General features: G+C 45.1%; 1 protein-coding gene across 1 annotated transcript in view; it reads left to right on the top strand.

Moving 5' to 3' along the window:
- Window positions 1–14,855, top strand: part of LOC137593461 (complement C3-like) — a 30,980-nt gene extending 16,125 nt beyond the window's left edge. Inside the window, exons 14-26 of the mRNA XM_068312166.1 lie at window positions 3,770–3,847; window positions 3,928–4,077; window positions 4,749–4,814; window positions 5,902–5,980; window positions 6,098–6,146; window positions 7,141–7,231; window positions 7,357–7,440; window positions 7,516–7,618; window positions 7,724–7,816; window positions 12,401–12,493; window positions 12,615–12,698; window positions 14,216–14,357; window positions 14,571–14,855. Of these exons, the coding sequence (XP_068168267.1) occupies window positions 3,770–3,847; window positions 3,928–4,077; window positions 4,749–4,814; window positions 5,902–5,980; window positions 6,098–6,146; window positions 7,141–7,231; window positions 7,357–7,440; window positions 7,516–7,618; window positions 7,724–7,816; window positions 12,401–12,493; window positions 12,615–12,698; window positions 14,216–14,357; window positions 14,571–14,712 (1,254 nt within the window). The 3' untranslated portion in view covers window positions 14,713–14,855. The remainder of the gene's footprint in view (window positions 1–3,769; window positions 3,848–3,927; window positions 4,078–4,748; window positions 4,815–5,901; window positions 5,981–6,097; window positions 6,147–7,140; window positions 7,232–7,356; window positions 7,441–7,515; window positions 7,619–7,723; window positions 7,817–12,400; window positions 12,494–12,614; window positions 12,699–14,215; window positions 14,358–14,570) is intronic.
- The last annotated feature ends 251 nt before the right edge of the window (window positions 14,856–15,106 follow it).

Raw genomic sequence — 15,106 nt, 5'->3', positions numbered from 1 at the left:
ACTATGTACGAGCCTGCCCTATCTGTACCTGGAATAAATCTGTGTGTCGCCCCCCAGCTGGACTTTTACAACCTCTGCCGGTGTCCAGTGGCCCATGGTCCCATATTGCCCTGGACTTTGTTATGGGACTTCCACCCCCTGACGGCATGACGACCATCCTCACGGTGGTTGACCGGTTCAGTAAGATGGTACATTTTATTCCCCTGCCCAAATTGCCATGGGCAAAAGAGACTGCCCAATTGGTCCTCCTGCATGTCTTCCGACTTCAGGGACTCCCTAAGGATTTAGTGTCAGACCGTGGGCCGCAATCCATCTCCTCATTCTGGAAATAGTTTTGTCAGCAGCTGGGGGCCACAGTTAGCCTCACCTCCGGTTTCCATCCCCAGTCAAATGGCCAGTCTGACAGGGCTAACCAGGAGCTGCAGAAGGCGCTCCGGTGCATGGCGTCGCTGAACCAATGCTCCTGGCATGACCAACTCCTGTGGGTGGAGTACGCCCACAACTCTCCCACCAGCTCTGCCACCGGACTCTCCCCATTCCAATGTGTGTATGGGTACCAACCACCGCTGTTCTCCAGCCAAGAGGGAGAGGTCACCTGTCTGTCAGTGTTCACCTACGCCTGACAATGTCGCCGCACCGGGGTTCGCACCCGCTAAGCCCTACTGAGGTCATCGGCCAGTTATGCTACGGGAGCCAACCGCCGGAGAACCCCCGCACCTGCCTACCAAGAAGGCCAGAAGGTCTGGCTCTCCACCAGGGACCTCCCGCTCCAGGTGGAGTCCCACAAGTTGGCTCCATGGTTCATCGGTCCATTCCCCATCCAGCGGGTCATCTCATCGACTGCCGTCCGGCTCCGGCTCCCTCCGACAATGAGAGTGCACCCGACCTTCCATGTCTCCAAGGTCAGGCCAGTCCACGAGAATCCTCTGGTTCCTGCAGCCCCCCCCCCCCCCCCCCCCCCGTCTGCTGGAGGACGGGTCTGTCTACTCCGTCCGTTGTGTCTTGAAGTCCTGTCGGAGAGGAAGGGGTCTACAGTACCTCGTGGACTGGGAGGGTTATGGTCCTGAGGAGAGGACATGAGTTCCTGCGAGGCAGATCCTGGACAGGACTCTCATCACTGGGTTCCACCGCCTGCACCCTGACCAGCCTGCTTTTCGACATGGCCGCCCGAGGGGGGCTGGCCACGACCCACCGGTCCCTGCCGTTCCTACCTAGAGAATCCTAGGGATTCTCGGCAGGATGACGACGGTGGCCTGGATTCTGACCGGTCGGAGGAATATTAGACCGTTCTGGTTGCTCCCCCCCCCCCGGCACTATGGATTCTGTTTTTGGGACTTCGGGAGCCGTCCCTTAGGGGGGGGTTCTGTCACGACCCGGCTCGGGGTCCGCCCCCAGCCTCGCGCCGGGTTTCCCGCGGCGCAGATCCTACACCTGCGTCCAATCATTCCAGACACACCTGCCACCTTTTCACTTACTATAAAGACCCGGCTTGAACACGGACCCAGTGTCAGATCCTCTGTGTAGATGCCTTGTTTGTCGCCAGTTCATCCTGACTCCTACCTTGACCCTGGATTGTATTTAGACCACGACCTGCCTGCCTGGATCCGTATCAGAAGTCTGCTTTGTCCCCAACCACAAACTCTGCCTCTCGGACTTGTACCTCTGCCTGCCTGCCTGCCTGTTTCCCCGTAAATCCTGTCTGTATCCTCCCGTGTCTGCATGCCGCCCTTCCTGCTCTGTTTCCCTGGACTCGTGCACCGGGTTTTCCCGTGCTTCCCTTGTGGGCCTTAGTTCAGATGCACCTGGTTTCTGCTCCTGTCTCGGTCCTGACAGTACATGGGTGTGGTCATCCCCGAGGTGGAGTTTGTTCAGGCTACGGTAGCAGTGTGTGGTAATGTCGTAGCTCAGAGCTACACAATGAATGTTGCTCACAGCTAGCATTTGGCTAGTTAGCTCCGGTTCAGTCATGTGCTAGTTAGCTCCGGTTCAGTCATGTGTGTGTGTTGGTTGAAGGTGTATCCTCATCGACAAAGCGAACACAGCTGCGTGTGTCCACACCGCTGATTAATCAACAGCCTCAGCCTTTATTTACAGCCTAACAGAGATTCACTGTCACCAGAAAGGGGTTACGTTCAGCTGACATGAACCCTGATGAGAAATAATCCAGACATCAAGAGGAGAAATTATCACTCATTCACAGCCTTGTGAGAGACAAAGAGTGGATACGTTCACACACACACACACACTCACACACACACACACACACACACACACACACACACACACACACACACACACACACACACACACACACACACACACACACACACACACACACACACACACACACACACACACACACACACAGAATGTTTTTATCTTATTTACAGTTTCTTATGTGTGACTAAAGTACTATATTGATACATTCAGGTTCCTCCTCACTGTGACGCAGGTTAGTGGATGGAGATAAAGTATTGACTTCACCCAACAGCCAACGGTTCAATAGACTCATACTCTTTGTCTCACCTCTTACCGGTAACACTTCATTGGACGGCGTTAGCTTCACTCCGCTGTGCTGTTAGCAAGTGATCTCTCATTGTCAGTGACGATAGTCGGGAAACAGCTTTAATTGCGTCTTGTCTGTAAACATCTGTTGTCGTCTCCACTGATTTTGTCCCATTTACAAATACTGTGTTTGAAATTCTTTGCGATGTGTACCGGTGATCTCAGTAGGATCAGCTCATGTAGTGTTTACATAATGAACAACAGAGTCACGTTCAGCTGACTGAGAAAGCAGCTCCACGCTCAGCGCAGAGACATCAACAGTTATTAACGAGAGAGACAAACACCAGAAAAATAAGAGCCAAATGTTTAGTAATAAAGTTAAATAAGTTCCAGCCTATGGTGATCGATCGGTAGGGAGCATGCGTTCACGTGGCGCATGTAAACAAAACACACGTGAACGCAAGGGGGAGGGGGTTGTGATGAAGGGAGCTCAGAGCCACGCCCATTACCACAGAGTGTTTCAGGGCGGAAGTGATTTTATCAATATTCAATCAAAGATATTGAGGACCACAGATCAGTTTGGGACAAGACATTTCAAATGCAGTGTGTTTGGACATCTGGCAGCTGAATGACATGAATTTAAAAAGTAGAGTATGGGACCTTTAAGATGTTGGTTGTGAGAAATAATGAAAGCGCTCAAATCTCTTCACCTGTAGCAGCACTTCCTGTCTGTCCTCTCCCCTGTTGGTGCTTTGTCTCCCCGTCTCCTGATGGTTACCTCACTACCTCACAGGGGTGCAGCACTTCCCTCTCTGGCTCACAGTAGGAAGTTCTTGTGAAGACTAACAACTTAGCTCCCTGAGAGGACCGGTGATGGTCACATCCACACAATCAAATATTTAAAAAAAGATTTTGCTGCAAGACTCAAACCGACATTTATCTCATAAAAATTTGACCCCCCTTTTGTGGTGTTAAACTATCAGAATACATGCAGACAAAAAAAATTCATTCATTCATTAAAGTCAAGTCTCATCTCCAGTAGTTTTTTAAACTTTACGGGGCACGGGTTACGCTGGAGCCTATCCCAGGTGACTACAGGATAGAGGCGGGGTACACCCCAGACAGATCGCCAGCACATCATCGTCACCTAAATTCATAAAATAACTTTGTAACTAATTCTTAACAATGCAGGAATTCATTAAAATTATTCCAAAAAACATAGCAAACTTTTTAACTGCCCTTTTGAAAACCTCCCATTGGTCAGGCCTTTGAAGAAGCCAGTCTTGTTGTCAGATGGTTGAGCCAACAGGAGAAGGTGGACGGAGGCTACGGGTCGCCGCAGGTAACAGACGACACAAGTGGTAATAGTGTAAGAGGAGGACTCCGCCTACTGCTTAGCCTACTGGTTGTGTCTCTGTCCAGGCTACGTTAATGGTGTACCAGGCTTTAGCCGGGTACTGGAACGAAGGACCAGTGTACGACCTGGACGTGAACATCTTTTTACCAAACAGGCTAACACCTCTGAGGTACAACTTCAACAGGAATAATTACTACATCACCAGAACAGCCACGGTAAGAACACACACACACACACACACACACGCACACACACACACACACACACACACCAAAGATTGTGTGTGTGTGTGTGTGTGTGTGTGTGTGTATGTGTGTGTGTGTGTGTGTGTGTGTGTGTGTGTGTGTGTGTGTGTGTGTGTGAGTATGGGGGGTGCTAAGTGTCTTTCTAAGCGGGTTTAACAGGAAACATTTGAGAAGCACCGGCACAGACAGACAGACAGACAGACAGACAGACAGACAGACAGACAGACAGACAGACAGACAGACTGACAGACTGACAGACTGACTGACTGACTGACTGACTGACTGACTGACTGACTGACTGACTGACTGACTGACTGACTGACTCACTCACTCACTCCTGGAGGAGTATCTATTATTATTCAAATATTCAAATAAAGTATTCAAATGTATTCAAATACAAAAGTATTCAAATGTAGTATTCAAATGTATTCAAAGTATTCAAAGTATTCAAATGAAACATTTGAGAAGCACCGGCTTACACAGACAGACAGACAGACAGACAGACAGACAGACAGACAGACAGACAGACAGACAGACAGACAGACAGATAGATAGACAGATAGATAGATAATCCTGGAGGAAAGTGAGTCAGACTCCTCATCATCTCAGCCACAACTTCATGTTTTCTATTTTAATCTCAGCAGTTTGACAGATTAACCGATGATGTAACGGTTATCGCCTCAGGACGTGGAGGAGCAACACTAAAAGTAAGTAAAACACATTTTGTGTGATGTTTTTCCTTTTTAAATTTCACATGATGTGGACCACGTTTTTCATTAAGCTGTGAAGATTACATCAGAAAAATCTGAGTTGTCAAACAAGAACAACAACAACAGCAAGACCTTTATGGCTTCCAGATTTCCTTACAAGTTTTCTGAGAAATCAGTCCTCCACAGGTGATGCTATAGCTCAGTTAAACAGTCGTCAGTCATCCCCAAAACAGCCAGAGTTGTTACATGAATGCTGTCCGGGTTCCATCCCCGACATCTGCAGTCCTACAGGGACACAAGCCAGGGTCCTCTGCAGGCCGGTCTCAAGCCCAGATAAATGCTCAGGTCTGCAGCACCAAGGTAATATGAGCGTTCACCTAAAATAGAAAAGCAATGACCAATGTGGTGACCCCTACTAGATTAGAAGAAAGGAAGTTTAGTAGCCAGCCAAAAACCAATCAGCAGGCCATAAATACTCCAGTGCCGACTCTCTCCCGGTGAGACACTGTCAGAACTTCCAGGAAGGTTGGAGGATCTCTCAGAGGTAGAATGAATGGGGCTGTAAGCGTTCATCGAGCTTTTGATGGACTGTGACATCATCCGTCACAGGCCCCTATTGACCCCACATCATACCTAATGGCATGAACAGAAATGTCTCTGCTGAGATAAAGGAACCACATCTGCAACTGGCTGAACTCTTTGTCCACCTTCAGATTTTCATTATATTTCATTTAAATAATGTCTGTGTACTCAATACAATGCTTTTGGTGTGTGAGTGAAATATCCATACTTTTAAGGAAAACAGAACATTAGTATGTTTTCATGTCACTTTGTGTATAAGTAGATGAAATCCATCATTTTAGCCATTTTGTTAGATGGATATGGGGTTGACCACTCACATTCCATCTCCAGCCCCTATAGTCCACCTGTTCAATGCCACTGAGCGAGATCCTGCTCCCCATCAAAATGATTAGAGTATCAATGCTCATGAAATGATAATCAATACTTTCATCAGATTTGATTTTAACTACTTCATGTCTGATGTCCTGGAGGTCCACTGTTTTCACGTTGGTGTCTTTAACAGATGGTGTCCACGTATTACAGTCTGCCAGACAAGCAGACTGAGTGTCAGAAGTTTAACGTGACAGTGCAGCTGCTTCCAGGTCAGTTTGTCTCCTCTCATCAGTGTTTGCTGTTGGATTTGGTTTGAACTGTTTGTAATTTTCATTGAATAAAAACTTGTATAAACCAAATTCTTATCAAACATTTATCTTCTGCAGATGAAACTGGTCAAGATGAGAAGACTTACAAGCTCAGAATTTATGTCTTGTAAGTATGATGAAGCGATGAAGAGGTTGTGCTGATGGTTCTGTGAGTCGCGGAACGTAGCGCACTTCTGGATCCTGTCAGCCAATAGAATGCTGATATGGTATCACGTGACTACCAACTAAAAATCCGCGATGTGGTGAAGCCGTGCATCTTTAAGTGCAAATAAGTGAGGGATTACTGTATGTACTATGTAGGGGGCTGTCACAGTTCGGTGTTGGTGCTCTGCTGTGCTGGGGCGTGGCAGGAGGAGAGGCCGAACTCGTGGGCGGAGCCTAGGGTCAGAATACATGGAGGGTCAGCAGACATGGAGAGGCACAACCAAGCTGTGATAGTGTATAGGAACATCTGTACCCAGTGTGGACTAGAAGTACCCAAATCCCAATGGGACATACCACCGAAGGTGGTTGAGAACGGCAAGGCTAAGATCCTGTGGGACTTCAGCTTCCAGACGGACCAACAGCTGCTGGCTAACAAACCGGACATAGTGGTGATGGACAACGAGCAGAAGAGAGCAGTGGTGATAGATGTGGAGATTCCAGCTGACGCCAACATCAGGAAGAAGGAACACGAAAAGATTGAGAAATATTAAGGGTTGAAAGAACAGCTGGAACAGGTGTGGAAGGTCAAGGTTAATGTGGTAAAGCTACTCTTCAACACTGAGCGTGTCTGCAGCACTGACGTAAACTAGGACGTCGATTCAGAACTGACAGGCCAAAGGATGAAGGCTCTGCCTTCAAAGTAGGTTTTGAAAATGTGGAAACTACCAGTAGGCCTGCATTTTGGGAGTGCAGCATTCTAGTGGGATGAGAGGGCACTAAACTTCAGACGGGAAGGTGTCTGGATCATCTGGGCTTCTTTGTGAGCCAGAGAAAGTGCCACAGCGTTTTGGATCAGCTGGACGGTCTCGCTGGACGCATGAGTGGAACCTGATGAATAGCAGCTCTAATAGTCTCATATATGATCATTTTAATCATTGAGTCCATTTTCTGTGTAGGTATATGAACGAGGAGCATGATGCTAACCTGACGGTCGTAGACGTTGGCTTACTGAGTGGATTTACTGCTAACATACATGACTTGAATTTAGTAAGAGCTTACACACACACACACACACACACACACACACACACACACACACACACACACACACACACACACACACACACACACACACACACACACACACACTACTCATATCTATGTGTGTGCAGTTATCCAAAGGACACTCTACAGTGAACTATGAGCTGGAGACAGTCCTGTCAGAGAGAGGCTCAGTCACCGTCTACCTGAATAAGGTCGGGCATCAGTGTTTCCAGCCTGCAGTATTTTCTCTGCCTTTGTCTACCTCACATATTTTGTGTTTTCCACAGGTTTCTCACACACTACCTGAAGAAATCACGTTTAGGATCCATCAGACATTTGATGTGGCCCTCCTACAGCCAGCTGCTGTGTCGGTGTATGAATACCATAACTGTGAGTCTCAAACACAGTAGTAGAGTAGGTTAGACTGGTCATTATGGCATGGTTACATTTCTAATATATCTTAAGATGAAACTGATTCCTGTGTCTTTCCTACAGCTCAGACTCCTTGTGTGAAACCCTACATACCAGAGAGGAAGGGTGAACAGTTAAAGAGGCTGTGTGTCAGTGATGAGTGCATATGTGTGGAAGGTGAGCACCCATTTATTACATATGTCATTACATCATTTAATAACCATGAACCATAAGTAATGTATGCATGTGATATAAGTTTCCAGCTCAACTGGGGTATGACCATTACAGGTAGTCCTCAACATACGAACGTAATTGGTTCCAAGCGGTTGTTGGTAAATTGAATTGTTCTGAAGTCGTTATTTATTAAACTTCAATCTATAATCTCCATTTGAGGTCATTCAAATCCATAAGGTAAGGCCATTACTACCCTTAATACTAGAGGCTAAGCCCAGCTTTAATCCACTGAGGTGTTCCATCACACTGATGTGAATGACGCGCTGATGTCACTTCCTGCTCATCAACAGTCAGACACGCCCCTTTAGGTTTGACTCTGTTTAATTTTATTAAGTTTCTCAATTAATCCGCAATAGTTAACATCAACTAGCAAAACATTCAGCCGTCAGCGTTCAGTTAATGCTTCCAGCAGAAACCTGACCCCAAAACGTTGGTTCCTACATCATTTAGTTCCTACGGAGGGACAAAATAAAAACAGGTGAACTACAAATAATCTATAGACACATTTTGTAAAAAAAACTTAAAAAGCAGGTAATATCATGTTAATGTCCAATAAATCAGAATAAAAACAAATAATCATATTAAATATTCCAAAAATAATTCCAATACCTACCATTAAGCGTTACATTTTGAATTCAGATTAGCTAACGGTAAACTTTTTGCTCTTTATAATTTAATCCTTGAGGAGAAGAAGGTTTCCTCCCACCTCCAAAAAACATGCACTTCAGGTGGATTGGTCAGTCCATAGGTGTGTGTGTGTGTGGGGGGGGGGGCGTGTGCGTGTGCGTGTGTGTGTGTGTGTGTGTGTGCATGAATGGTTGTGCGTCTTGCATGTGGTTCCGCGATGTGCCGAACATTTCCCCACCTCATGCCTGTAAGTCTGCTGGGATAGGCTCCATCAAGGAAGTGGAGGTAGTGGGGACTTATAAGTACCTGGGGCTGCAGCTGGACAGTAGACTGGACTGGTCGCACAACCTGGACTGTGTATACAAGAAGGGTCAGAGCAGGTTGTACTTCTTGAGGAGGCTGGCCTCCTTCAACGTCAGCTCTAATCTGCTCAGACTGTTCTACCAGTCCATTGTGTCCAGTGTGCTGTTTCACGCCATTGTGTGTTGGGGTGGTGGTGCCAGGAAACGGGACACAGAGAGACCCCACAGGCTCATCCGGAGGGCTAGCTCTGTGATCGGTCAGGATCTGGACTCGATACAGACTGTCCTAGAGAGGAGGACTATGTCCAGGTTTAGATCGATCCTGGGTAACACCACCCACCCCCTGCACACCACCTTCACCCAGCAGAGGAGCTCCTTCAGTGGCAGACTGCTGTCACCAAGCTCCTCCACTGAGAGACTCAGGACCTCCTTTGTGCCTCGTGCCATCAGGGGGCACAACCACTCTCTCAGGAGGAGGGGGTCTGAAGCCGCAGGGTCATCAAGGTCGGGTGAGAAGGGACGGACGAGGGGGGCCTGGGATGCACTGTGGATGCACTGTGGGACACTTTGTGGGGGTCCTTAATCAGTTTACAGCTCAGTTCATCCACGTGTTACTCATCACACTTCATCTACACCCAATGCTCTTTCTTCTCTTCTTCTCCCATGTCCCTATGCTTCCTTCCTTTTATTTTAGGCTCTTCTGTTTCCGGTTGTTATAATTATGTAACAGCATGTATATAATGTTACTTATACTTTCTGTCATGTGTGTATTTATTGTATTTATTGTATCTCTTGCGAGCAGATGTCACCTGAATTTCCCTTGGGATCATTAAAGTATCTATCTATCTATCTATCTATCTATCTATCTATCTATCTATCTATCTATCTATCTATCTATCTATCTATCTATCTATCTATCTATCTATCTATCTATCTATCTATCATTCATTCATTCATTCATTCATTCATTCAAGCGGTAGAGAAAGAATTTATATTTTAAGCTTGTTCCGCTTATCGCGAGTCACGGGGGTTGCTGGAGCCTCTCCCAGCTGACTTGTGATTGAGATTTGGGGGACACTCTGAGCACGACGCCAGTGCACCACTCACGCACACACTCACACTTTGGACTGATCCAGTCAACTAAGGTGCACGTTTTTGGAGGTGAGAGGAAGCCGGAGAACCTGGAGAGAACCCACACAGACGTGGGAAAACACAAACTATGCACAGACAGGATTTGAACCCCCAACCCTCTTGCAGCGCTACCCACTGCGTCACCGTGCCGCCCTTGAAATCAGCATTATTTCAGCGTGAATAACGGGGTGTCATGAAGAGTCTTACAGCGGTTTTCGAAATATAAACAAAAGGCTCATGATTGATACCTCACAAAATACTTAAAGAAAAGTATTAAAGAAAAGTGGGAATTAGAATTAACAATAAGGAAGGATAAATTTAGGTTCCCGCAGTCAATTATGGAAATAATTTTTTTGGGAACTGAAAATGAGGTATTTCATTACACCTTTTAACATAACTTTATACACCAAAAAGACTCCTCATTAGACTTCTGCTGGAGGAACAGTGGAATGAAAGGGGATCACACACACGTGTTTTGGGATTGCCCAGTAATCCAAGGGTTCTGGAGAAATGTTAAAAAAGAAATAGAGAACATTTTGGAGGTGACTATTGGTCCAGATCCTAAGTTTTTATTCCTGGTATAATCCCTGGGGGCGGGGACAATGCGGATCAGGGTTACATGTTGTGTATTCTTACATTGGTTGCTAAGAAGATAATAACTAAGTGGAAGAGCATAAAAGAGTTGAGTTAAAGAGTTAAAGAAGGAACTTAAAGATGAGTTAAAGAATGAACTTAAGCTGAAAGATATGGAAGAAAAAGACAGACGCATTGTTGCCTTGGAATAGGGACAACAAAGAATGAATGGTTTGGAGCAAAGCGTTCGAATGAATGATGTGAGCATAACTGGCATCAAAACCAAGCCTCATACTAAAGCACATGCTGTGGCCAGGGGAGAGGGAACTGAGGGCTTGTTCAGACCGGTCACCAAGATCCGATTTTCAGCCCATCCATGTTGATATTGGATGTCTCTTTTGTAGTCTGAACAGTCACATACCGCATGAAAGCCGATTTTTGTGGGATGGACTGAAACCACATTCTGGAGGTAGTTTCATATCGGATATGGACAGATCTCAGTCTGAACAGCTCCAAACACTCCAATCGGCTTCTGGAACAGATGCCCGTGCCACCTCTAAGACCTCAGCCTCTGCTTCCTCCGTGTCAGACATGGCAGCAGGATTGAGGAGATCCTCGAAGTATTCTTTCCACCGCCCGACAATATCCTCAGTCAAGGTCAGCAGCTCTCTGCCTCTACTGTAAACAGTGTTGGCTGTGCACCGCTTTCCCCTCCTGAGGCGCCGAATGGTTTGCCAGAATTTCTTCAAGGCTGACCGATAGTCTTCCTCCATGGCCTCCCGAACTCCTCCAAGACCAGAGTTTTTGCCTCTGTGACTACTTGAGCTGCAGTATGCCTGGCCTACCTGTACCTGTCAGCTGCCCCCAGAGTCCTACACTGGGTTCGGGGGTTACCGCCATGACAGGCACCACAGACCTTGCGACCACAGGTACGAGCAGCTGCTTTGACAATGGAGGTGGAGAACATGGTCCACTCTGACTCAATGTCCCCAGCCTCCTGCGGGATCTGGGAGAAGCTCTCCCGGAGATGGGAGTTGAAGAGCTCACTGACAGAGGGTTCTGCCGTTCCCACCAGACTCTCAAAACATGTTTGAGTCTGCCGAGTCTGTCTGGCCCCTGCTCTACCAGCAGATCCAGCTCACCACCAAGTGGTGAACGGTTGACAGCTCTGTCCCTCTCTTCACCTGAGTGTCCAACACACGCGGTCGGAGGTCTGATGATACGACAAACATCAATCATCGACCTCTGGCCTAGGGTGTCCTGGTGCCATGTGCACTTATGGACATCCCTGTGGTTGATCAAGGTGTTTGTTATGGACAAACTGACTAGCACAGAAGTCCAATAACACCACCACTCGTGTTCAGATCGGAGAGGCCGTTCATCCCAATCACCCCTTTCCAGGTCTCACTGTCATTGCCCACGTGAGCGTTGAAGTCCCCAAGGAGAACAATGGGATAAAATAAACAAATAAATAAATAAAAAAACTGAACTGGAAGGATGCAAAACCACCGACAGTAACTCGGTGGAGGCAGTGACTAAAACAAGTCTGCACGATGGAACAGATGAACGCAAGACTCCAAATGAAGATGGGCACATTTAATTTAACTGTGTTAAAAAATACTTAAGTGAAAGATGTAATAAAAAAAACCTGTTACATACCGGACCTTGTTCTGGGGAAGAAAGGGAAGGGAAGTGGTGCATAGTCCAATGTCCGGGAATATTTTGTGTTTTGTATTGTATTTTATTATTTTTATTATAATTTTTGTTGCTATTTAAAAAAAAATAAACTAAAAGTTTAAAAGAAGTCTTCACATGTAACTGTTGTCACTCACACATACTGCACATGTATCTCCATAAGCTAACAGACGTACATGTAATCCTGTCATGCTTACAGAGAGCTGCAATTCGCCAAAGAAGGACATCAGCGATGTTCAGCGCAGTGCTGCAGCTTGTAATACTGCCAAAAACGGAATCACAATAGACTATGGTAAGAGGGTGTGAATGAACATATTTATGTTGATTATATCCAAAATCACAAATGTGTATATTTGTTTGAGAATAAATAAGAGAGGGAACTTACTCCCTGTCTGCTGTTCATCTTTTCTCAGCTTACAAAGTGAGAGTGGAAGAATTTACAGAAGGCTTGTCTGCTGACATTTATAGAATGCGGGTTCTGAGTGTCATCAAGGAAGGTATTTTATCTGTGATCTGCGTTAAATGTTTAAAAGTTTTCCATTAAGTGTTTCTAAGGTCCAACAAAGGATGAGGATGGTGATGACATCACAACTCCCATCACTGCATCACAATAACAGAATCACAAAATCATTTTCTTAATGTTACAGGATCAACATGCATAAAAGCAGTGTTCTACAAACTCACATTGGATAAAATCTCTTTCAGGAGAACATTCTAAACTGAAATACGTTAACTCAAACCCACCCAAATGCAACCAAATTGATTTGGTGACTTCTTGTAATACAGATGGACAATGACCCAAAACATACAGCTAAAGCAACCCAGGACTTCTTAAAGCAAAGATGTTCTTTAATGGCCGTCAGTCACCTGATCAGAGCCCGACTGGGCCTTCATTTCACCCGATAAACACTTCAGATAGAAAGGTCCAAAAACTAACAGCAACTGAAAAGCATTAAAAGCCTGGCAGAGCATTGAAAAAGAGGAAATCCAGCGTCTGGTGACTCCCAAGGGTTCAAGCCTGCAGGCTGTCAACTGCCAACAATTGGTCTTTGATAAATTATTCGAAATTAACATTTTATTTTCAATTATTTAATTTGCCCAATTACTTTTGAGCCCCTGAAATTAAGCGATGGTGTTTAAAAATGCTATTGTTTCTCACATTTATGCAATGTTTTGTTCAACTCACTGAATTAAAGCTCAAAGTCTGCACTTCGGCTGAATCTGATCTGTTTCATTTAAAATTCACTTTGCTACTATACAGAATCAAAATTAGAAAAACTCCCTCTGTTGAAATATTTATTGGCCTAATTGTATTTATGGTTGGTATATATGAGAGTCGATGGATGCTTGAATTCAAAGCATGTCAGGTTTTGGAAGTTGGAGTGGTGAATGTCCTTAAAAGGACCTGTGGTTACGTCTTCCCTGGCTCTGCCTCATGCTAAATAAAGTAGCATCGCCTCAGTGACTGACCCTGTAACGCTCCTCCATTCACCTGGAATCATGTACCAACAGTTCAACCAAAAATATCATTTTTTCATTGATGATCCAGACTTTTTTAAGTATCTCTTTTATGTCTTTGAAAAACTTTTTTACATTTAAAACAAATAAATATCTCTATCTTGGCTACATACTTTATTCATGTCAGTGTCATATCTCCGGAAATAATCTAATTTCCCAGGTTTGGTTTTATGAGACAAACCAGAAGTCATGTCATTGTGGTGAATTAGAAATTGTCCACGCTTTGGTTATTTTTTACATTTGATGGGCCTTTTATTTTTCCATGATGCAGGCATTTCCTGATCTTGCATAGTTTAATCAGCTTCACAAAATGTGAACATGTGGTGACAACCTTACAAAAGAACAACCAACTCTGGTTGGAGGTTGTTTAGACATGGGGCCACATACGTAAAGGGAAGGGGTGTGCGTTCCAATTGGAACACAACATTTATGTTTGCACTGAACCTTCAGTGATACTTCTTATTCCTCAGTCAGTGCCTTTTCTCTCGTCTCACAGTAACTTCTGATATTGTTACTCCAAACATGCTGCGCAAATTCTACAGTCTTCCGCTGTGCAGGGATTCTTTATCTTTAAGAAGAGGCAAATCCTACCTTATCATGGGGTCATCCAGTGACATTCACAAATATAGCAATGATCAGTAAGTTTGCTCTTTGTGTGTTATGTATTATCATATTGTGTATGCTATCTGTATCACATTTCCCTGATTATTACTGTAGTAAACTATTTAAGTTCAGAGTCATTCACTTGAAGTTCTTCTGAGGACCGAGTTCTGCCTTTTCAGGTTGTGTTCTTCTGTACAAACACCTGTGGACATAATCAGACAGTGAATTTCCCTCTTGGTGCTCCTCAGATGCTGGTACGTCCTTCGTGGGACAATGTGGATCGAGTACTGGCCCACAGAGGCAGAATGTCAAACTGGGGAGCACAGACCAATCTGTCTGGGCCTTGCAGAGCTGGAAGAGGAGTTAGCGCTGTTTGGATGTATAATGTAGAGAATTTTTAAAAAGCCTGTTATGTTAATTAACACTGACTTAAATATTTTAAATGTAATTCAGCTGATTTTATCATTTACCCTTCGCTGTAATGGTCATCTATTTGTAATTATGTTCACTAAAGTTGAATAAAGTTTGATATCTATATGACTGCTGTGACTTGTGCTGGAAATCTTTTGGGGGTTTTATTCTTGTATACAAGAAGGAGCCAATCAAGAACAGTAACAAAGTGCTGTCAGCCTGTTGGAGAGCGCTCAAAGTCTGAGAATCGTGATGGCGTTCCCACCACACCATTTTTCAGCTAGCTACAAGTTTACATACAAAGTCAAAGCAAATGGACAATTCCTCACATGGCAAATTGCTCAGGCACTGAGCAACAGTAACAGAGCAATAA

Source organism: Antennarius striatus, chromosome 4, assembly GCF_040054535.1.
Source record: "Antennarius striatus isolate MH-2024 chromosome 4, ASM4005453v1, whole genome shotgun sequence".
Lineage (NCBI taxonomy): Eukaryota > Metazoa > Chordata > Actinopteri > Lophiiformes > Antennariidae > Antennarius > Antennarius striatus.
This window is presented reverse-complemented; position numbering and strand designations above follow the sequence as displayed.